Genomic DNA, 23873 nt, shown 5'->3' on the forward strand with positions numbered 1-23873 from the left:
CTTTCTCATGCTATCCTCTATGCCTCTAACTCTCTCGTATGTTTTTCATTCCTTTTTATCCACGCTTCATTCTGGGTCATTTCTTCTGTCCTTCTGATTCATTACTCGATCCTCAGTGGGGTCTAACTTGCTGTGAAACTCATCAATTGGTTCTGAATTTTGGTTTTTGAATATTTTGGAGCTGGATTTTCCACCTACTCTTAGTTTTTCCCTAGGAGTGCAGCCTTCCAGGAACCTAACCCCAAATAGGACAGTGGTTTACCAGGGTTCTCACCCTTAGGGACATTTGGACGCCTACTTTTGTCTCACTTGCCCCACACAGCCTATTTTCCGCCACCAATGCGGACCAGAAAATGGCCCCAGGATAAAAGCAGTCCCACTGCTGGGCTCACCTCTCTATTTTCCTGTCCTTTCCTGCTCTCACACCAATAATTCCTCACTATCTTACTAGTGCTTTGATTTTTAAAAGATTTCATCCAACATTTTAGTTGTCTTCAGCTCAGGGATTAGACACATTATTTAGTCCACTATTGCTGATGGAGGAGCTCAATTACTAAATTAGATTTCTAGTCCAGTCTTTTCTTCTGAGCTCCAGCTCCACTAATTCAAGGACCTATTGGACACCTCCACCTGGGTATCTATAGGCACCTCAAACCCCGTAAACTAAAATCATTACAATCTCCCCAAAAACCTGCTTCTTCAGCTTTTCAACGAATGGGTCAATGTCACCTAGACTTCAGTTATTTGTATACTGTCTTCTCTTCCTGAAGTCCCGTTGATTCTACTTACAAAACTACTCCCTATAGTCAATAATACTGTCTTATGCGTTTAAACATTTAAGAGGGTAGACCTCATGTTAAGTGTTCTTCACATGCACACACACACACACAAAGACACAAGGAAACTTTTAGAAGTGATGGGTATGTTTATTACCTAGACATTGTGGTAATGGTTTCATGGGTGTGTAAGCATGTCCAAACTCATCAAATTGTAGATACATTAAATACGTACAGTTTATTGTGTTATTATATCTCAATAAAACTGTTTTCTTAAAAAATATATATATATATATATCCCAATCTCCTATCTACGTCTATGGAATCTGGAGCCCCACTAACAGAACAAAGACATCTCTTCCCAGGTCATTCCAACATCTTACATCCTACATCAGGGTTGTAAACAGAAACTGCAGCCAGTAATGACAATGAGTAAACAGGGTGGATAAGAACCGTGATAAACTAAACATCTCAAGGAGGTAAGGGGTACGTGGTTCCAGCTGACGATTCAGGGAGAGATGCAGGACCTACCTTACCAGCTCTGCAATATTTCAAGACAAGCCAGAACTCCAAATATTCATGTACCATACGCTGGCTTTTAAGCGTGGGCAACTAAATTAAGTGTGTGTGTGTGTGTGTGTGTGTGTGTGTGTATGAGAATGGAAGCCAAACAACACATGCCCGCCATCTGAAGTTGGTCCATGGCTACCGTTTGCTCTAGACCATAATTATATTCAAAATTCTCCTAATATTCCATATACAGAAAACGTACTTCAGTATTCTTCTCTCTCTACACAAAATACCTTTCTCATTCTTCTACCCTTGTTTAATTATTTCTCTTGAGAGATTTTCTTGGCTCCGATGCAGGCAAAATAATGCTCACCTGGGCCTCAATGCAGTGTATCCCATCTCTCTGTTTTGGTGCTTAACGATATTACATTATGGTTATTTATCCCAAATAGAGCTCCTCAAAGGTACGGACTACATATATTTCTCTCTTTTGCCCTCAGCATCTAGCTGGTGCTTAACCCGTACGAGGTCCCCTGGAACTGTTTGCAAAACCAAGGAAGTTTGGGGACCTTGGGTCCTGCCCAGGCGCAGGTTTGGCGAGGTTGGAGGCAAAATACTGTCAATGACGCCTGTTGACCGTTAGAGGGCAGACGGATTCCACAGCGGTCCCGCCCTGCGGCCCAGCGGTCAAGTGCCCCCAAACCTTCTCCCCAAATTACGCCTCTCCTGGTCATTTTCAACACCATCTCCCACCACCACCACGAACCCCATTTTAACAATCCTTCTCAACACAAAACACACGCACACAGTCACATTCCCGGAGCGGCCCTGAGGTCACACCTCTTCCCCCCTCCAGACACCCTCAAGCTCTCCCTCCCTTGCCTACAACCATTTGGGAACTAAAGAGTTAACTTCATCCTTCCACCGGGTCCTTTTACTCCGCGGATCCGCTCCCTGGGGCGGGCGGGGTGGGGTGGGGCGATCCTAGATGGCCTGGATCCCCGGGTCCCAGGGCTCCCCTGCTTGAACGTCTTTTCCAGAAACGCGTCACCCTCCTGTCCCACCCCCACGTACACACATCCACACACTCACACCTTGTCCTGCCGAGAGATCCCAAACCAACAGTCTTTCTCTCTTCCCCCGACGGGACCAGGTAAGAAAGAAGGACAAGATGTGGGCGCAAGACGCCCCCGGTGGCTCCCAAACTCTTCTCTATTCAGTTCTCCTTCCCATCCCGGAGCCCGGTCGGCCAGGGCCGCCTCTCTGAGGGGGGCAGACACTGGGTGGCCCAGAAGCGGGGACAGAGTCTCGGGGCAGCGCGCGGGCTGTGGGCAGGGGAGAGCCCGCCACTTGGGGGCAGGAAGGAAAGAGTTAAAGATCCGGGATTGGCTCTGCTGTCACCGTTTCTGGGAGGGGAAGCGGCCGGGAGGGAGGGTTCGCAGCTTGGCTCGGGTCCTCCCCAGTTCCCCCCGGGCCGCCGGAGACTTGGGCCGGCCGGACGCCGCTTCTGGCTCACTCGCTGGGGCAGCGCTCCCGCACTCACGACGCTCGCTCCCCTTTCCCTCCCTCGCGCCCTCTCCCACCTTCTCCCCGCAGCGCGAGCAAGCGCTCTCTCTTTCTCCCTCCTAACACACGCACACGCACACGTTCTCGCTCACTCGGGTCCCCTGGGCTGCCGCGCTCCCCTTCTCGCGCCCACCTGCTCCGCAGAGCCCTCGGCGCACCCCGCCTGCGCGCGCCCAGCCGGGGGTCCGCCCGCCCTCCCTCCCGCCGCGCGCCCCGAGCGCTCCGGGCCGTGACCGTCGCAGCTGGAGTGGACAGCGGGTTCCCGGGTGGGCGCCCCCGCCCCGCTCCGCCCCCCTCCCACCGGGGCGCGCCCTGAGCCCGAGCGGACGGCGGAGGCCATGGTGGGAGCGCCTGCCTGCCCCGGTGCCCGCTGAGGTCATGCAGCGCCCCGCGGACCCCACCGGCGCCCGCCGGCTCCTGCCGCTGCTTCTGCCGCCGCTGCTGTTACTGCTCCCGGGCAGCCACGCGAGCAACCTGACGGTGGCCGTGCTGCTGCCGCTGGTCAACACGTCGTATCCGTGGTCGTGGGCGCGCGTGGGCCCGGCCGTGGCACTGGCCCTGGCCGGGGTGAAGGCTCGGCCCGACTTGCTGCCGGGCTGGACGGTCCGCACGGTGCTGGGCAGCAGCGAGGACGCGCGGGGCGTCTGCTCCGACACCGCCGCGCCGCTGACCGCCGTGGATCTCAAGTTTGAGCACCAGCCGGCGGTGTTCCTGGGCCCCGGCTGCGTGTACGCCGCCGCCCCGGTGGGGCGCTTCACCGCGCACTGGCGGGTGCCCCTGCTGACGGCCGGCGCCCCGGCGCAGGGCTTCGGGGCCAAGGACGAGTACGCGCTGACCACCCGCGCCGGGCCCACCTACGCCAAGCTGGGCGACTGCGTGGCGACGCTGCACCGACGGCTGGGCTGGGAGCACCGCGCGCTCGTGCTCTACGGCTACCGGCCGGGCGACGACCAGCCCTGCTTCTTCGTCGTGGAGGGGCTGTTCTTGCGGCTCCGCAGCCACCTCAACATCACGGTGGAGCACATGGAGTTCGCCGAGGGCGACCTCGACCACTACGCCAAGCTTCTGCAGACGGTGCAGCACAAGGGCCGAGGTGACAGCGCCCCCGGGGCCGCCGCGGCGCCCCAGCGCCTGCAGCCCTCTCTGCTCCCGCCTGCCTGCCTCCTCCTCCTCCTCCTCGCGGCTCCTCACTCCGGTCTCAGCCTCCTCGGCCCGTCCCACCTCTGAGTTGCTATTTCCCTCTCTTTCTCCATCCCCCTCTTGTCGTTCCCACGCTCCCTGTCTCCTCACCTCCCCGACTGCCCCACCACCTGCCCACCGGTTCTTCCGGAGTTAACAGGAGGGGGGGATGCCTGCTGCCGCCCTGGCACTTAGTAGGTCCTGGCTTAGCTCCCATCCCTGTTTTCTCGCCCATTTTCTGTCTCTTCCCAACGGCCTCCTCCCCTCCTCCATCTCTTCCTCCACTTACTCCCACACACGCGCTTCTCTCCAGTCCCCTCTCCAGCTGGCCCTCCTCTCCCTCCTCCACCCCTCCTGACCCCACCATCCCCACCTTCGGCTCTGCTGTTCCCACTGTCCCGATCTCTGCTCCTTCTCGCCTCCCACCTCCGCCTCCCACCCATCGCCCTCTTTCGCCTGCCACAGCCTGGACTGAGACAGAAGTTCACTGAACTACCCCAGGGTCTCAGAACGTCCCCCTGGAAGCCCCAGCTTCTCCACCGGAAGAGTACCCCCTGCCCCCGGGACCTCGGCGGCTGTCTGACTGTCCTCTTCCTCCCCAGTTATCTACGTCTGCAGCTCCCCAGACGCCTTCAGAACTCTGATGCTCATGGCCGTGGAAGCCGGCCTGAGTGGGGGGGACTATGTTTTCTTCCACCTGGACCTCTTCGGGCAAAGCCTGCAAGGTGCACATGGCCTTGACCCCCACAGGCCTTGGGAGAGAGGGGACGGGCAGGATGTCAGAGCCCACCAGGCCTTTCAGGTGAGTGTCCAGGTGGGAAGCTGGGCTGTGGGACTCCCAGCTGGTGGCACGTAGTGTCTGGGCAGTGGGTGCCTCGGTGTCTAAAAGGATCCCCAAAAAAGAGGTTCTTGATGCTCCAGGGAGTTGGATGACAAAGGACAGGGGGCCGGGGACTCAGAGCCAGGAAGCAAAAAAGATTTGGGAATGGCCTTGCGGTGGAAGGAGGTGCGAGTCCTGCAGACCGACAGGACTTGGAGAAGCCGTCCCATTGGCTCTCCTGCGTTAGAGCAGGCATCACCTCACGGGGCGGGCGTAGGGTCCAGTGTGACCTTGAGCTAAGCAGAGCTGCCGCTCCGGGAGTGGGTCCCAGGGTCCTGGGAGAACAGGTCAGCCCCCAGCTCACCCGTGCCTACTGACCCCTCCTCAGGCTGCCAAAATCATTACGTATAAAGAGCCAGACAACCCCGAGTACTTGCAGTTCCTGCAGCAGCTGAAGCGTGTGGCCCGTGAGCAGTTCAACTTCACCGTGGAGGATGGCCTGGTAGGAGCAGGTCCTGGGACCCTCCAGTGGGCCTCCAGCCCCTTCTCCATGGCCCTCTGCCATCCCAGTAGTCCCAGGTTTCCCTTCCCATTGTTTCTGGGGGGGGGGGGGTTAACAAGTTATTCAACCTCTGAACCTCACGTCCTCATCAGTAACATGGGGGTGCTTTGTCCTGCCTACCTGCCTCACGCGATTCAGAAGCGGTGGCAAAGGCGGAGGCATCTCATTAGTAGTAAAATCCGTCAGGCAGTGTCTCCCATCCTCTTCCTCCCGGCTTCCAGCACCTCCATTCCCTTCCCCACCGCGCCCACTGTGCCCTTCACGTGTCCCACCCCAGCCAGGCTCTGTTCGCCCCTGCAGGTGAATATCATCCCAGCATCCTTCCACGACGGGCTCCTGCTCTATATCCAGGCAGTGACGGAGACTCTGGCACATGGGGGAACGGTCACCGACGGGGAGGGAATCACGCAGCGGATGTGGAACCGGAGCTTCCAAGGTCAGGGCCTGGAGGTGACAAGAATGGGCCGCCTTGGGATGCCCCAAGCAGGAGGCCATGAGGAGCCTCTTGTCCTGCCGCACAGGGCTCGCCCACGGCCCACGCCAGTCCTTTCCTCTCTTCTACAAGGAGCCACCACAACTTCCTTTAGGCCCAGCTGCCCCTCCCTTCTCCCGAGCTCCCTCGAGAAGTCCTTCGAAGTGTCCAACCCCCATCATTCCTGCTGCTGAAGTGTCTGTCCCTTTTATTATCATTCCATATGGAATGGGCAAGGCAGCCACGATCAAGGGATGGAGATGAGGTGGGGGGTTGTCCCTGAACCTCCTTCCACTCCCTCAAAACACAGCCACCTTCCTCCATGCCTCCAGGTGTGACAGGATACCTGAAAATAGACAGCAATGGAGACCGAGAGACCGACTTCTCCCTCTGGGATATGGACCCTGGGACTGCCACCTTCAGGGTAAGGCTGTGCCCCAGAAGGCAGTGCTCCCCCACAGCCTGGGCCTCTGTCTGTTCTGTGCTCACCCTACCGTGCTTGGTCACTTATCTTACGGAGACCCCTGGATAAAAGAGACCCACTCCTGTCTGGGGGACCAACCAGACCATAGGGACTAACAGGCAGTATCCTTAGGGAACCCCATGACTGAGAAAAGAGCACAGCTCAGCCTCAGGAAGTCCGGTGTCTCCTAAGGTAGGCAGGATGCATCCCAGCAGAGACAGGGCAACCGAGGGCCCAGATGGACGCACATTATGCGTGTAACTGCAATCAGGAACAGGAAGCGGCTGAGCACAGGCGCCAAGGAGCAGATGATCCAGGGAAGGCTTCCTGGAGGAGGGGTACACGGATTAGGCCCCGGGAATGTGGACGGAGAACACTGCCTTTTCCTGTTTTCTATCCACTTCAGCCCAAGAGTATAAACTCCCTGAGGGCAGGGCTGGGTTCTATATGGAGTTTTTTCCATGTGGATTTTTTTTTCCCCTTGAGGAGTTTTCAAGTTTTCCCACTCTGATGACATGGGGCATGGGTATGAGGTCTGTATCCACTCACAGCAGGGGCTTGGTAAATAGTTGACAGCCCACATGTGGGCCCTGGAAGCAGAGACGGGTAGGTGGGGCAGGTAGGAGGCAGGACTGCTCCACTGGACAGGAGGACCCCAACAGGCCTTGCCTTGCCCCCACTGCCGCCCTCCTCCCACAGGTCGTGCTGAACTACAATGGGGCTTCTCAAGAGCTGGAGGCTGTGTCAGGACGGACACTGAACTGGCCCCTGGGGTACCCGCCTCCTGACATCCCCAAATGCGGCTTTGACAACGAGCACCCAGACTGCAACCAAGGTGCCTGCCCCCTGCCATCCAGGCCTCCATCCACCCATGGGGCGTCAGATAGGTTCTCCTGTCCCGCACTGAGAATCTTCCAGAGAGACTCCCTCCTCCTGCCCTTGTCTTCCCTTTGTCCATCATCCTAGTTCACTGGTGGACTGTGAGAAGGTTCTCCCTCCTGCTGTCTAACCAAAATGTCTCTTGCTGCAACTCGAACTCTCTCCCACAGCCCACTTCTCCGTCCTCGAGGCGCTGGCGTTGGTGGGCAGCGTCTCCCTGCTCAGCATTCTCATCGTTTCCATCTTCATCTACAGGTGAGCCTTCGGGTGAGGGTGAGTGAGGCGGGGACACCTGGAGAACCAACAGCGGGGAAGGGAGAAGGGGGGAGGGGACAGCTGAGGCAAGGCCAAGGGAGATGGGGGACAAGAGCCTCAAAAGCCTTAGGAACCAGGGAAGAGAGGAGGAGGAAACGGGGCGTGGGGACCAGAGGAGCAGAGCGCTTGGGGGAGTAGCATCACGGGGCTGTGGGTTGGCAGTGGGCTGGCTCATCCTTCCTTCCTACTTCTGCCAACTGGATGGGAGCAATGGTTCATTCAGACCCCTTGGGGCTGGGCCCGTTAGCTGAGCAGGATGGAGAGCCCTCCAGAGAGACAAAGGAGCCCGTTCCTGCCTTCCAGTGGGGCTGAAACGAAAGTGCAAAAGTTACCGACACAGGGAAGGAAGGAGGGAGGGGAGAAAATCAGGGCTGGTCGAGCGTAGACCACGTGCAGGCACCTCCACGCACAGCATTTCTTTTCTTATAAGTGTATTCTTATAACAATGGTTTAAAATAAATACTGAGGTCCCCAGTTTCCAAATGAGGACATTGGACATGAAGACGTGAGACTCAGCAAAATGAAGTAACTACCCCAAGGTCCCAGGGAGGCAGGATTTCACCCAAGCCGCCTGACTCTCAACGCAGGGGACAGTCCCCCATCTGCAGTGGGGCTGTCTCAGCACAAGCAGTGGTCCCAGGGTTCCCAGAAGGGGCTGCGGGCACAGCACCCCTGGCCTGGTCAGGGGCGCAGACCTGCTCAGACGTAGGTTTCATGCCCCAGGAAGATGCAGCTGGAGAAGGAACTGGCCTCGGAGCTGTGGCGGGTGCGCTGGGAGGACCTGCAGCCGACCAGCCTGGAGAGACACCTGCGGAGTGCGGGCAGCCGGCTGACCTTGAGTGGGGTAAGGACACTGGTGTTGGGGGGTATGGGGGAGAGCGGGGGACGGGGGAGGGGGCAGTGCCTGCCGGGGAGTGTGTTCTTATAACAAGGAGCAGGGAGCAGGGTTCTAGTCCCAGCTCTGCCTTCACTTGCTGCGTGACCTTGGGCGAGTCACCGCCCTTCTCTGAGCCGACCTCAGATAGTGGTTACATCTATACAGCCTCCCTCAGGGCTCTTTCAAAGGTTGAAGATAGTATATGAGAAACTACATTTAAAACAACAACAACAAAAAGTAAATGAGAGGGTTTCATGGTGCGGAACGAGAGGCAGGATGACAGAGAGAGAAGGCAGGTAGTGAGGACCAGAGCTCAGAGCAGCAGGAGGGAGAGCTGGGCTCACGTGGGGCCCCTGGGCTGACCATCCCTCCTGTTCTCCTTCAGAGAGGCTCCAATTATGGCTCCCTGCTCACCACAGAGGGCCAGTTCCAGGTCTTCGCCAAGACAGCGTATTATAAGGTGGGCATAGGGACCTGGGCAGGTGTGTTCTGACAGACTGGAGAGGATCTGGGAGTCAGGGGTGGGGGGTCAGGAGCAGCTGGAGTCCCCTGGGCACTGGGCTGTCTCCTCACAGTGACCGGCTCCATTCCTTGCCCAGGGCAACCTCGTGGCTGTGAAACGTGTGAACCGCAAACGCATTGAGCTGACAAGAAAAGTCCTCTTTGAACTGAAGCATGTAATGTTGGGGAGTGAGGCAGTGGCCTGCCAAGGGGTCCTGGGGGGACACAGAGGGTTGGCCACCAGAACTGGTTACCCTGGGATGGGCCCTTGCATATTGTGGGTGGGAGGAGGGGCGCACAGGTGAGGGGGGGAAGACTGGAGATATATCCTGCAGGAAGGTCCTCCAGGGTCCATCCTCGATGCCCCCGGCGATGGAGGGCTTAGGAGGCAGAGGGAGCAGGGAACAGATTCTGGGGGAAGGTGGGCCAAAGGACGTGGGTGGGAATCACCAGGAAAGGTCCTAGAATGCTTATGGAGAATGAATAGGGAATAAGGAGAGTGCGGGGGTCCCTGAGGGAGGGGGACCACTTGGTGAGTAGTGAGGTCTCTGCCAGGCTCCTGACACTGGCTCCCACCTACAGATGCGGGACGTGCAGAATGAACACCTGACCAGGTTTGTGGGTGCCTGCACCGATCCCCCCAACATCTGTATCCTCACAGAGTACTGTCCCCGTGGGAGCCTACAGGTGAGGGGACAAACGGGTGTCAGGAAACCTGCCTGGGTCTAGCCCTGACTCTGACCCTGCCTGGCTGTCTGACCCAGGCAAGCCTCTCCCTCTTCCTGACCTTTATGTGGCCTGTGTGGGGCGAGCGCGGTGGCTTTAGAGTAAATCCAAAGCTTTGTCCTGGTCTGCCGGTTTCTGGCAGTAGGACCCCTGCACTCCTCCTCGGGGGACTGCAGGGCACATGTCTGACTCTCAGCGCCCAGCAGGACATTCTGGAGAATGAAAGCATCAATCTGGACTGGATGTTCCGGTATTCCCTGACCAATGACATCGTTAAGGTATGTCCAGGAGAGCCATGCGTGGGGCGTAGGCGTGCTTCTCCTCTGGCCGGAATCGGAGGGCCCTCTCATGGCCAATCCCCTGACTCCCACATTCCCCAGGGTATGCTGTTTCTACACAACGGGGCCATTTGCTCCCATGGGAACCTCAAGTCATCCAACTGCGTGGTCGATGGGCGCTTTGTACTCAAGATCACTGATTATGGGCTGGAGAGCTTCAGGAACCCCGAGACAGAGCAAGGACACACCCTCTACGCCAGTGAGCCCAGACCCACCCTGCCCCCAGCCCAGCCCAGCCGGGAAACCAATCCATGCCTGGCCTCTGTGGGCTTGGGTGCACCTTTCCTGACTCAGTTTATTCATCAGTAGAATGGGGATGCAGATGAAGGGGTCTCCAGGCCTCTTCCAGCTCTACCACGCAGTGTGGTTGTCTCCAGTTCTGTGCCCGTCACATCTTCTAGCCACATCCTTTAGCTCTGGGCCCTTCACCCTGTGACTCCCGACCTCTGCCCCGCAGAGAAGCTGTGGACAGCCCCTGAGCTCCTTCGGATGGCCTCGCCCCCTGCCCGGGGCTCCCAGGCTGGGGACGTGTACAGCTTTGGGATTATCCTTCAGGAGATTGCCCTGAGGTGTGGCGTCTTCCACGTGGAAGGGTTGGACCTCAGCCCCAAAGGTGAGAGGGCCATGTTGTCCCCTCGCCGCACCACAGTCTCAACTAACCCCATCCCCAGAGAGCGGGACCCGTGGAAATGCCACACCTTCCTTGTGGGAAGCTCAGCCCCCACCCACGGCTCCCTTGCGGCCAGTGGTCCTGACACGTGACTGGCCCAGTTCCCTGCGGGGCCCGCCTGCCCCGTGCTGGTCCTGGGCTCCCCACCCTGGCTCTCAGGCCCTTGGCTGACTGTGACCCTCAGCCCCTCTCCCCACCACACAGAGATCATCGAGCGCGTGACGCGGGGTGAGCAGCCCCCCTTCCGGCCCTCCGTGGCCTTGCAGAATCACCTGGAGGACCTGGGCCACCTGATGCAGTGGTGCTGGGCAGAGGACCCCCAGGAGCGGCCGCCCTTCCAGCAGATCCGCCTGGTGCTGCGCAGGTTTAACAGGTGGCTGGAGCCCCCCAGCCTCCCCTGCCCCTCCACCACCGCATGCCCCCCTTAAGTCTCATGTGGCAGTGGCAGAGGGAGCCACTGACAGTCCCCCTTACCGAGCCTACTGCAGCCACCAGGCTCACAGTCCCCTTTGGGACTAGCATGCCACCCAGATGTCCCCGCAACCCCCTACATAGCATAACCCTCTCCTCCACCAACCCTGCCACCCCACACCCTCCCTGCCCAGCCCCCCACGACTTCAGTGGTGTGCAGTCAATGGGGCCTCCTCCCCTCCCGCCTCTCTGCCTCCCACAGGGGCTCCCCCTCTTTGAGCCCCCACCCCATGAGTCCCCCTGAGGCCCAGGGCCTCCACACACCCCGCCAGCCTCCCTCCCGCTGTTCTCAGTTGATCCCTGTCCCTTTGAGCCTCCTCCCAACTTACCGTGTTCAACCAAGTTGAACTAAAGAGCCAGGATGCGGGAAGATTTGGGCTTCGCAGTGATGTCTGGGAGGTGCACCCAACTTTCCTGCTACCCTTTCCCCTGCCACCCCATCCTGCTGTGCCCCCAACACGACCTTCTCTAGGGTCCCCAGGGCAGCTGGGGGGCTGACCTTCCGCCTGGGTGCGCGGGGTGCGCTGCCCTTCTCACGCCCTCCCCCCCCCAGGGAGCACAGCACCAACATCCTGGACAACCTGCTGTCCCGCATGGAGCAGTACGCCAACAACCTGGAGGAGCTGGTCGAGGAGCGCACCCAGGCCTACCTGGAGGAGAAGCGCAAGGCCGAGGCCCTGCTCTACCAGATTCTGCCTCAGTGAGTGCGTCTGCCCCTGCCTGCCCGGCCTGCCTCATGCCCCGTGCGGCCCCACCTCACCCTCTGACCCCTGACCCCTCAGCTCAGTGGCTGAGCAGCTGAAGCGTGGGGAGACGGTCCAGGCCGAAGCCTTTGACAGTGTTACTATCTACTTCAGTGACATTGTGGGTTTCACAGCCCTGTCGGCGGAGAGCACGCCCATGCAGGTGAGTCGGGGCGCAGCCGCAGGTGAAGCTCAGGCAGGTGTGCTTGGCTTAGCATCTCCACTTTTCCCACCCAAGCCCAGGGGGGGTCCCTAACTCCCTGCCCCTTTGGCTCTCTTCCCTTCCAGGTGGTGACCCTACTCAATGACCTGTACACGTGCTTTGATGCTGTTATAGACAACTTCGACGTGTACAAGGTGAGGATGGAAATGGGGATGCGAAGGGACAGACAGACTCCAGGACAGGGTCAGACGAAGGTGCAGGGCAGAATGACATAGAATCTTTAGGAAAGGAGACCAAGGGACATGGACAGAGACCGTGTCAAGGGAGACCGAGCAGGCAGAGAAACCGCGCAGGGGATGGGACGTGAGGAGAGACAGCGGCAAGCGGATGGGGGGACAGAATGACATTGCACAGGTGTTGGGGGCGGTACAGGAAAGACAAAGTTCCAGCTCTCGCCGCCCTCACAGGTGGAGACGATCGGCGACGCCTACATGGTGGTGTCGGGGCTCCCCGTGCGGAACGGGCGGCTGCACGCCCGCGAGGTGGCCCGCATGGCCCTGGCGCTGCTGGACGCGGTGCGCTCTTTCCGCATCCGCCACCGGCCGCAGGAGCAGCTGCGCCTGCGCATTGGCATCCACACAGGTGCGGCGCCGACGGCGCGGGGAGGGGCTCCGCAAGGCTGGAGCCGAGGAGAGGAGGCTTGGCCCCTCCCACCGGCCTCAGGTCCCACCTCCCGCCCCTCCAGGACCTGTGTGTGCCGGTGTGGTAGGGCTGAAGATGCCCCGCTACTGTCTCTTTGGGGACACAGTCAACACCGCCTCGAGAATGGAGTCTAATGGGGAAGGTATGGTGGCCGCTCCCTAGACGGGATGGGAGGGCACAGTAGCCGGAGCCCAAAGCTCCCAAGGCCCGTTTGTGTCTGTGCAGCACCTGTCCCAGCTCCTAGCCCTCTCCCCTCCCAGGCTCCTGCTCCTAAGCGTTCAACCTTGCCAGATCGCCTTGAATCTAATCATTGACTCAGACCCTAGCTGCCTTCTCTTGACAGATGTTTGGAAAGTCTTCCCAGGGCAATGGTCACCAGTTCCCAGCAGGAAGTCCACTTTTTGGGCCCCTGTGCTCCTCTTGGCTGTGGAAAGGGCGTGACTCTCAGCTCTAATGCTGACCCAGTGGGGTGTCAATTTGCTACACCTCCCTGAGCCTCACCTGCACAAGCGAAACGAAGTATCTATCTCACTGCTGTGAGAAAGCCCAATTATATGAGGAGCACATAATTTTCATTCAAGTTGTCTGAGCCTCTGCTGTTTATCTGCAAGGTGGTGCCTCTCTCAGGTTGTAAACAACCTAGCACAGCCCCTGGCACACAGTAGGGACTTAATAAACACTTGCTCCCACCTCTTCCCTTGGCCTTACTTCCTGTTGCTCTCCCACCCTTCTGCTGTGTTCAACACAATTCAATCCAGTGAACATTTACTGAGCTACTACCAAGAGCCAGGCCCTGGGGCACAAAAGCGTCCCAGACCCCCAGTTAGCTGAGGGGCCATGCAGAGCCCATCCAAGCCTCATGGCAGGAGAAGGGCTCTGGTTCAGCAGATTCCCTGGGCACTGTTTGGGGCCATCGGGGTAGGAGAAAACCCCTCACTGAGGTCCAGTCCTCAAGGAGCATGTTCTCAGAAACATGCTCAATGACAGAGCAAGGCCACTGTGCTGCAGACCCCAGGAGAGGTGGGGACAAGTTCAGAGGGAGGTCAGTGGAGGGGAGTGGGGCCACCTGGTCAGGAGTCAAGAGGCCTGGGTCTGAGATCCACCCCCACCCCCCACTCCCAAGGCCAGAAAATGAGGGCAGTGAGTTAAGTTACAGTGACAGCCACCACTGATGGAATGCTTCCCGCGTGCCGGACTGAGATGGGCACTGTCGCTATCAGCATTCTACAGGCTAGGAAAACAAGGCACAGAGAGGGTACGTGACTGCCCTACGCCAGTGCCCAAGCTGTGGTTCGTACTAGGCAGAGCAGGATCCAGTCTGAGCCCCTCACCGCTGTGCCACACTGTCTGTCTAAAGCCTGGTGACACGCTCTCGAGTGCTGTCCAACAGAACTTCCCGCAGCGATGGGAATATCCGGTCATCTGTGCTGTCCAGTGTGGTAGCCTCTGTCACAGGAGGCTATTGATCACTGGAAATGGGGTCGTGTCACTGAGGCACCGGATTTTTAACTGTACTTAGTTTGAATTCATGTAAGTTGAAATAGCTCTACCAGGATGGAGGGCACAGCTTTCGAGTTCGAAGGGAGGGGCTAGTATGGTCAAATACCACGTGGAAGGGGTTGGACTCTGAATTAGGAGGCTTCCTGGGCCAAAAGGAGGAAGGGAGAGCGTTTTTCTACCCTCACAGTCCCAGATTTCCCCTGCTCCCTTCTCTTGCATCCCTCACCTTCCTTTCTTCTTCCCTGTCCTACTCAGCCCTGAAGATCCACTTGTCTTCTGAGACCAAGGCCGTCCTGGAAGAGTTTGGTGAATTCGAGCTGGAGCTTCGAGGGGATGTAGAAATGAAGGTAGAGAAGGAAGCCCCTGCCCTCACCACCCCTTGGGGCCCCAGAGGGGGTTCCCTTCCCCCAGGCCCCTCCTCAAGCAGCCAACCCCACTCCCATCATTTGGGAAAGTGGGCGTTCTGCTCCCATGCCAACTTCCTCTTCTTTTCCTTCCAGGGCAAAGGCAGAGTTCGCACCTACTGGCTCCTGGGGGAGCGGGACAACAGCACCTGAGGCTGACCGCGTCCCTTCCTGGCCTTCCGCACCTCCCTTCCCGGTGCCAGAGGTGCCAGGCCTCCGCCTCACCCCCAGCAGCCCCCCCATTGCCAAAGATTCGGGGAAGTGGTTTGAGCAGGTCAGGTGTGCTGACCTCAGTGGACACACCACCTGTTACCTCTGAAAGAGGACTGGTGTGGGGGAGATGAGGCGCTCAGGACCGGGGCACACATGTAGGCCCACAAACCCACTGTCTGCCCCGACTCGGGCCAGGCTGGGGTGTGGATGCCTGGGCCCTCCTCCCTCAGCCTTGCTATACTGTGACTTTATGGGGAGGGGGACGAGCCACCTTAGGGGGAATAGGAAAGGGGAGTAGAGGTGAATCTAGGGGGTGAGGGAGTCCACATCTGGCTTGGCCCCCATGGGCACAAACACCCCCCTGTGTCTCCCCACCCAACACTGGATACAGTGCTCAGGGGAGAGGGTGCCACGCAGGGGCTGCAGGCCTGTACGCCTTGCTTCTCCTGTGAACGGACACCATTAAAATCTTGATTCCAGTGACAGTGTCTCTTCTGGAGGGAGAGAGGGTTGCCGGGAGATACAGCCATGGTGTCCACCATCTACGTCAGATAAGACAGTTTCTCAAGCTGAGAAAGCGGTACCTGAAAGGGCTGCAATTCCCATTCAACCCTAAGGACCCAGTGTCACAGCCTAGGAATCACCCCAGCAGTGCCGGCACTTTTGGGCTAACGACTCATTTCCACCCTTAAGAGTTACTGAGGGCCCCAAAGAGCTTTTGTTTATGGGTTGTATCTATCGCTATAGACCACATTACAAATTAAAACAAGCCCTATTAACTCATTTAAAGTAACGATTGATATAATAAACTTATCATGTTCATAACCTTTCACTGCTTTATCAAGGACATTCTTAAGAGAAACTGGCTTTTTTTTTTAACTGCCAGTCTGTGGTAATGAAGCTTGCAGTGACTAGTCTGGTCTGCTGCCTTGATTTACGTTAAGACACCAGCAGTTTTACCCCCATTGCTTTCGTGTCCTCAGTGCAAATAAGGCAAATCACGTATTAGTGGAAGGATGAACATTTTGGCCTCACCCATCCCGAGAGGGTCTTGGGGACCCCCAGGGTCTGTGGCCCCACTTTGAGGATGGCTGTATTACCCAATGCCTGGCATACAGCAGGAAGGGGGTGTGGACCAAATGGAGAGTTCTGGCACCTCCCGTCCTAGGAGGCCTGGGAGCCAAGAAGGAGGAATGAGGATGGGAAAATATGGATCCCTTTTCACCTCAGTTGAGATTTGGTGATTGTCCACACGCCCCTCCATTCCCATGCCAGTGGTGACAAATGGGAGTGATCTTTGCAAAATGACTCTCAGCCAGCCGGGCAAAGGGCCGTCCTGTCCCCGCTCCAGCCGCCCACCCCACCCCCTTCCTGAGCAGGCAGGCAGGAATGCAGAGGGGGAGAGGTGGCTACAGCTTCACCTCCCCCATGGGGAAAGAAAGTGCCAGACATTTCTTCAGTGCCATCCATCAAGTGCAGACAAGCCCCTCCTCCCACCTCCCCAAGCCTCTTCCTGGAGTCCACACCCAGTAGGACCTCGAGGTAGGAGTGGGCAGGAGTGGGCGGCTGGGAGGCCTGCCTTCTGGGCTGTGCTCCCTGGTGCGCAAGAGGTGGTCTGGGGTGAAGAAAGGATATCGGGGGATCTCTCTTGTCCAGTGACCCTTCCTGGTGTTCTGTGCTCCCTGTCCCCCGTTTTTGGCCTCAGTCAGATTTGATTTATTGAGAAAGGGAGCTGGCCTGGTCAAGTCCTCGCCCTCCTCAGCCGAATAGCACTCGGTAGGCCCAAGGCAGGGATGGTTGCCCTGGTAACCACAGCACGCTCACCTTCCTGGGGGACCCTGGTGGCCATGTTGACTCCCAGGCCCCCATTCTTCCTCCCAAGGCTACTGGAGAGCCCCCCAGGAGAGAGTGGGTGTGCCAAAGTGAACGGAGGGGCCTAGCCAGTTAGATGGCGCTGGGGGCTGGCCTGGCCAGACTGGGGCTTTGGGGAGGGGAGGCCCGAAGTAGGGAAGGGGGGCGGGAGCTTCAGTGAGACAATTGCAGGAAATTGCGGGTCAGATCCTTCCGGGGCAGCCCGGCTCCACTGCAGCCGAGACTGGGGTGGAGGGTAGGGGGTGGGAAGGCGCGCTGGGCCAGGGGCTCGAGGAGAGGCCTTCGGACTGGATGATTTCACAGCTCGAGAACTTTCACTGGACCTGAGGAGGTTTCCTTCCGGAGGAAGGCCCCTGAAGCCAGGAAGAACTGGGAAAGCCATTACGGAGGGGTGGCGGGGTCCGAGGGCAGCCATCGCGCCTGCCCTGCAAGTCGAGGAGCCGGGTCTGCGCCAGGAGCCGCGCCCACGCGGGAGGGGCAGTCTGGCCTCGCAGTTTCCCGGCTGTCCTGCTTCGTCGGTCTGGGAGGCATGGGGGGGTCAACGGGGGTTTCCCTGGAGTATGATAGGAATAATAACAACAGTCATCGTTGGCATTCGATGGTGCCTTGAAGTTGACAAAGGCTTTCACATACGTTATCTCATCAGCCCACGTGACACCCTTGGAGGTGGGGGCAGGCGGGCAGCTGAGGGTAGGAGGGCCCAGCTGAGGCCCAGCTGTGGGTAGGAGGGCCCACTGTGGACGAGTGTGGAGGGAACCCCAGCCCAACCAGCCTTGCACAAGACGGGCCTGGAAAAAGAGCTAAGGGAAGAAGACAACTAGCCTCCCTCACCCCCTCTTTTTTCTACGTCAAGAGCTTGGATAATTTATTTATTATAGCAGTACATTTAGTAATAATTTTTTAAAAATGATTTATTCCTTTCAGGACAGATCCGTGGAATCGAATTAGCAGCGGGGGCCCGTTTTGCAGCCCGAAAGTCATCTTTTAATTAAATTTCAAGAGCTGTAAAAATATAAAAATAAATAAATTAACCATAAAAACAATACCTAATGCTGTCCAGGGAGATTTAATCTCGTTGAGTTGGAAGGCAAGTAGGGTTACAGACGAGGTGTTTATCGCCAAGATGAAGGGTTAGGATGCTGATGAATCTGGTGGCGCACAAAGCAGAGGGAAGGATGCTGGGAAAGGGGAAACCACAGGAAGAGGAGAGGTGGGGAGGCAGGAACCCATTTGGTTGTGCTGCTAACCCCAGCTTTAGTGAGGGGGTCCAGATAGGAAACACCCCCACCCACCCAGGTCCCTATTACACACTGCTCCACCCGTGAGTGGCTGAGCTGGTTGCCATTTAAGAACATACCCATAGCAAAGATTCCACAATCAAGTACATCTGGTGATCCCTGTGGCAGCCCTTCTGCACGTGATGCAACTATCCACCATTACTCTCTGCCTTGGGCTTTCAAATGTGGCCCACACATGGCATACCTTGGCTGCTGGTATGTCCCATGGTCAAGGTCAGCTTGTCCTGCCTCAGCCCACCCGAGTCCCAGCAGGCCGGAGCCAGGCCAGGGTACCACCGAGATCTCTGTGTTCAGAACTGGAGCACTTTCAAACCTCTATCAAGTGAGAGGCGGTGTGATGTTGGTTTAGAGGCTAACTCTGGAGACAGCCTGCCTGGAAGCAAATCTCAGCTGTGCCCTTCGTAATCCGCGTAATCTTGGGCAAATCCCTCCACTTCTCGAGGACTCAGTGTTCTGCTCTGTAACATGGAAATGATCAGAAGACCTACCTCATAGGGTCGCTTTGAGGATTACGTGAGTCAATTCTTCCCAGTACATGCTTAGGATGCTGACTGGCAGGCATTAAGAACGAGATAAGTATTTGCTAGTGTTATCAAGACCATTATGCAACCATAATGCTACATATAAGGCGCTCCTGCTGTTCGGAAAAAAGTTGGAAGTGACACGCAGCTCATGCTCAGACCCCTTGATAAAAGGTACTCTTGAGAACTAAAAATCTTAAGAAGAAAAAGTAGAGGTTGTGCGTCCAGCTGCCCATCCAGGGCCGAAATCTTTTTAAAATATCTGTGTATTCTTCCATGTTCTACTGGGAAACTTTCAGGGACTTAGAACTCAGACCATTCTATTTTTCACTGGCTGTAATTGGAATATTCTTCCTGACAAGAAGATGGAGATATTTCCATCAGTAGAATTCCTTTTGAGGGAATCGTTCTGTTTATCGACAATGGGGCTTGCCACCTAAGGAAGGTGCATCTTTGTTTTGCTGAGCTTTGAACTGAGTTTTTATAGAAATTGTGAAGCTCAGGATGAACTAAACCCACTTGTGAGATAGTCGAGAGAAGAAGCAAGGGAAGAGGTATTTCAGTAGCTGAATTGGGGCTTTGGAGACCAGATATATTGAATAGAGACTTTTTTAAAGACTAATGTCTTTATTGTTTTTTTAGAAATGACACACACTTATACAAACAGGTACAGAGAAGAAATAAAAGTCACCTAAAATTCTGCCATTGAAATATTAACATTTGATGAACGTATTTCCAATGTGAATTGTATATTGGTTGATTTGAGTGTTTAATATAAACTCCCTTTACATTTATTGAAATGCCAGTCCTCCTCTCACCGCTTCTGTTCGTCCTAGGATTTCCCTTCTAGCTACCCACAAGTCTCCGCTCTCTTCCAGCAGCAGTGCCTGCTGCACTCTCCCCCCATCCCACCCCCCACCCCCACCTGTTGGACTCTCAACAACGTAACATCACTAGTTTCTTTAGAGATTTCTCCAAGATCTGACTACAAACTCTTTACCATTCATCCTGGGTGAACTCCTGTGGGTTCGCCCTAGTATGTCAATGTCCCTTTGACAACCTGCTTCCACATCTGGAGCAGAATCTGTGCAGGTGCCATCTGAGGACAGCAAAGAGCAGGTACCTGTCACCTCCCTGCCTCTGTCACACAATGGGCTATTGTGGAACTTGTGGACACACATACAGCACCTCCACCCCCCTCACTTTCACACAGTTTCTCTCACATTGCCGCTGTGAATCCAAGCCTCTCCCATCCTGGTCTCTGTTAAATTCTAAAGTGAAAAATACCTATTTTACTAAAGATTTCATACAAGAGATGGGGAAGAGGAGGGTTATGTCACACAAAGCACAGTATTTCTATCTAAAAACTCCATGACACCGGTTTACTATCTCCTCAGTGTCCGTCTCCCGCTGGGCCCCACCCAGGGTGGATCAGGTTTTGTGAGTCCTGAAGCTTATACAGTGTGGTGGGTCCTCTTTAAGAAAAAGAATACAAAATTAGGTATGAAATAAATATTAGAATGTGAAAATAAATTACAACAAATTTCAAAAAGCTGACAAGTATCCAAATGTATCAGATTGGGTTGATCCATTCAACGATCAATTGACACAGAGGTCACTTCCATGTCTTGTATTGGTGTAGAATTACCCCTGGTCATTCGCAGAATGGGAAAGAATTCACAAGACTCAGAAAAGTAGGAAAGTGAGGAAAGTTTTATTGAAGCTTGGGCAGAGAGAATGCTGGTGACAGTGTCTAAAGAACTGTGCACCCTTTGACTGTATTTACCAGTTTACACATTACTATGTTTTTTCTCTCTCAATCTCTCTCTCTATGTAGATAGATAGATAGATAGATAGACAGACACACACACACACACACACACACACACACACACACACACACTGGTTACATGTCCTTTGTTAGATATGTACATTATAAATATTTTCTCCCAGTCCATGGCTTGTCTTTTACTCTCTTAACGGAGTCTTTAAATGGACAGTTCTTAATTTTAACTAAGTCCAATTTATCTAAGAAATCTTTGCCTATCCCACTTCACTAATTTTTAAAAATTAATTCCAGGAGCTCACATTTAACCCCATTTGCTTTCAATCCTTTCTGGAATAAGGCCTAGGCATGTCATGTAAATAAGCACATGTATCACTATAAATGTCTTCTGGTTATATTTAGTTATTTAGTTAATTCTGTTATCCCATCAAGAACTTTTTCTATGCTATCTGATAATTCAGTCTACTAGCTGGTAGTCTCAGCTTTATCTTTTCTGTAGATTTTATAAGCATTAGCTTTCTAGTCTTTACCCTAATCCTTTCTTTAATTCATTCTGTCTGAGGCAGGGAGTTTCCACCATTGTCACAACCCGAACCCACTCAGGATCACTGGGCACTGGATTGTTCTTTGATGGAGGAACTTTCTGTGGCATTGTGCATCTTTTGTTCTTCTTGATTCTAAGGCCTTATTATTTTATTCTTATTAATAATAAAACTGTAGCCTCCCTCCCCCCAAAACTTGCTATTTGTAAACTCAATTGTCTTCTAGACAGGTTGGATTTTGACCTGGAAGGTCCTTTGTTATGGAACTCAACTGGATAGGGACAGAATCAGGGTAGAGCTGAAGTTCTCCAGGGGACAGGAGGAAACTATTATGAAGCTAGTAGAGCTCCATGTTTTGATTTGAAAAAAAAAAAAAAGGCCAGGATATAAATGTTAATTTTAAAAGGCAAGAAGCAGAATTTGTAGAACATAATCTCATTTTTGTTCAAAAACCAAATGAAAACAACCAACCAAAGAAATAAACTATGCACATGTGGATGTGTGTTTATGCATGTTTGAAAAAATAGAAAAGGTTATACAACATATTGGTAACATTGATGACTCAGAAGTGAGAATGGGGTGAAGGGGGAAAAAGAGGGTTCATTTCTACTTTGATGTTTGAATTGTCATAATGAGTTTTTATTACTTACACAGTTCTTTTTAAATTACAGAAATTAAAATAAGTCTTGGGAGAATATGTTGCTTAGGTAGGGATGAGTCAGATAAGATGGGAGGATTTGAGAATTTAGAAGGTATCTGAGAGGATAGTTTAGTAAAATTAGAGAAGTGGCAGCATGTTGAATGATTTGGAAATCCATTGTAATCCCTAAGGAGATATATATTATAGATAGTATTGGCGAGAGAGGGATAAATTCCAGAGACATTTCTAAGAAAAACTCAAGAGCCCTTTAGTGACTCATTGAATCTGGGAGAAAAAAAGAATGAATGTCAAAAAAAAAAAAAAAAAAGAAGAATGAATGTCAAAAATAACAAGCTTCTGCTCTTGGGTTGCTGGGGACAAATACTGACACTAACCCAGATAAAGCAATTAGGAGGACAATCTAGAGCTTCCAGAAGCCTTTCTAATAATGAGTAGTGAATCAACATTCCCAAATACTTATTCACTTGTTTGTAATTATTTAGATTATTTAAGATTTCACGTGTGTTAGGTTTAGAACTAGGTGCTTTGAATTAAAGCGTTATCAGTTTTTTGGAGTTTATTACAGTAAAGATGCTTTTATTTATCCATAAATCTTTTCTTTTGTTCTTGACCTGTTTGGATTTTATTTTATTTATTTTAAATGTGTTTTTCCAGGACCCATCAGCTCCAAGTCAAATAGTTGTTTCAATCTAGTTGTGGAGGACGCAGCTCACAGTGGCCCATGCGGGGATCAAACCGGCAACCTTGTTGTTAAGAGCACCGTGCTCTAACCCACTGAGCTAACCGGCCACCCGTTTGGACTTTTTAATTTAAAAAATAATACATGTACATTGTAGTGAGTTTAACAAAAACAACTACAAAATTATAAACGTTAAAAATTTCCAAATCACCACTCCATTTTCTACTTTGTATTAATAAAAAGGCAGTATGATGTAGGGGTGAAGTGTGCTTGCCCTGGGACCAGATTCCTTGGGTCTCAGATCCTAGCTGTATTATCTGCTTGGGCGCCCATAACAAAATACCATAGACTGGGTGGCTTAAACAACAGACATTTATTTCTCACAGTTCTGGAGGCTGGGAAGTCCAAGGTCAAGGTGCTAGCAAAGGTTTCATTCTGAGGCCCCTTCTCTCGGCTTGTAGGCCACCACCATGTTGCTCACAAGACATCTTAAACCATCAAAGCATATAAAGTGTAAGTTTCCCACTCCATCTCCCAGTCATCCAGTCTCCTACCCAGAGACAACAATTACAGGGGGTTTTGTGTATGCTTCCAGAGACAGTCTCTGTATTTACAAATGTATACTTATACATTCCCCCAGTTCCCACTTTAAAAAACCCACACATAAATAGAAGCACAGATATGGGGTTCTAAGCCTTACTTTTCTTTTTTCACAATATATCTTTGTGTTTCCAGTGACCCATAGTAAAGTTATTGTAATGACTTAAGTTTATATTCTTCATGGCTAATGCAGTGCTTTGACTTTGAAGGAATTCAAAGCATACTCAACAGAACTTCCAGAGCTGGAAGGGTATTTAGAGATCAGCCAAGCCCCTTCCTAATTTAAGGGTAAAATAATTTGCAGAAAGTCAAAATGACTTGTCTAACGTATATATTATGCTAATATATAATAAAAGAATGAATGAGTCAACTTAAAGGACCACTTCAGCAAGTGTATGTATAGTTAAAATGCTAAGCCAAGTGTAGAGATAGGGTCACCTGTGGTGCTAACATCTGTACAGTGTTTTCCAGTTTAAAAAGTGAGCTCACTCCCATGAGTCTCAAAGACCTTGTCTCCATTTTATATAAAGTCTGAGATATGGATTTTTTTTAAATAGTGAAATTTGATGTCTTTGGATCTGTAAGACAATCCTACAGTGCTCCTGAAAAAATGGAAAATGCTACTGAGATACAGATGGGGAACCAGAAAGTATAAAGGGACTCATGCAATCAAGGTTACACTGCACTCAAAATAGATCTGGGCTACGGCTGAGAGTAGAATGTCTTCAGTGACAGATACTCCGTCACTTAGTGACATTTCGCAAGATCTAGTGTTGGCACAACTCAATTTGGACAAGTGGGTCCATGCATTTCTGTTTTTCAACGTCTAGCTAACAACTGCACGCGTGAGCAGATACACTTGTGTGATGCACCCTCAGCTCTGGGAACTGGCTCCGTAACATCTGATGGCGTTTGCTCCGGGGCTGCTTAGGGATAGAGCGCCGCTCTCTCGCCCTACACGGCCAATTAGTAGCTGGGCTTGGGGGTTCCCAAAGCCACCCAGGGACAGTTCCCGGATTTCTCTACCCACCCAAGCTCCAGATGGAGGGAGGAAACAAGGGCGA

At 53.7% G+C, this 23873-nt stretch overlaps 1 protein-coding gene across 2 annotated transcripts; it reads left to right on the forward strand.

Moving 5' to 3' along the window:
* Positions 1–2747: 2747 nt before the first annotated feature.
* On the forward strand, positions 2748–15680 carry NPR1 (natriuretic peptide receptor 1). 2 transcript variants are annotated; one of them, XM_019713318.2, is made up of 22 exons: positions 2748–3945; positions 4634–4833; positions 5240–5353; positions 5714–5849; positions 6218–6309; positions 7048–7183; positions 7398–7482; positions 8266–8386; positions 8805–8879; positions 9019–9096; positions 9503–9607; positions 9853–9924; positions 10027–10183; positions 10442–10597; positions 10859–11027; positions 11679–11825; positions 11908–12031; positions 12157–12225; positions 12499–12673; positions 12777–12875; positions 14489–14580; positions 14734–15680. In XM_019713318.2, exons 1-22 carry the CDS (start codon positions 3231–3233, stop codon positions 14788–14790), a joined length of 3174 nt encoding a protein of 1057 aa, XP_019568877.2. In that variant the 5' UTR covers positions 2748–3230; the 3' UTR covers positions 14791–15680. The 2 variants fall into 2 exon arrangements, with proteins under 2 accessions (XP_019568877.2, XP_074175093.1); XM_074318992.1 differs by having other exon boundaries at positions 2918–3945; positions 9850–9924.
* Positions 15681–23873: the final 8193 nt, after the last annotated feature.

Source organism: Rhinolophus sinicus, linkage group LG14, assembly GCF_036562045.2.
Source record: "Rhinolophus sinicus isolate RSC01 linkage group LG14, ASM3656204v1, whole genome shotgun sequence".
Classification (NCBI taxonomy): domain Eukaryota; kingdom Metazoa; phylum Chordata; class Mammalia; order Chiroptera; family Rhinolophidae; genus Rhinolophus; species Rhinolophus sinicus.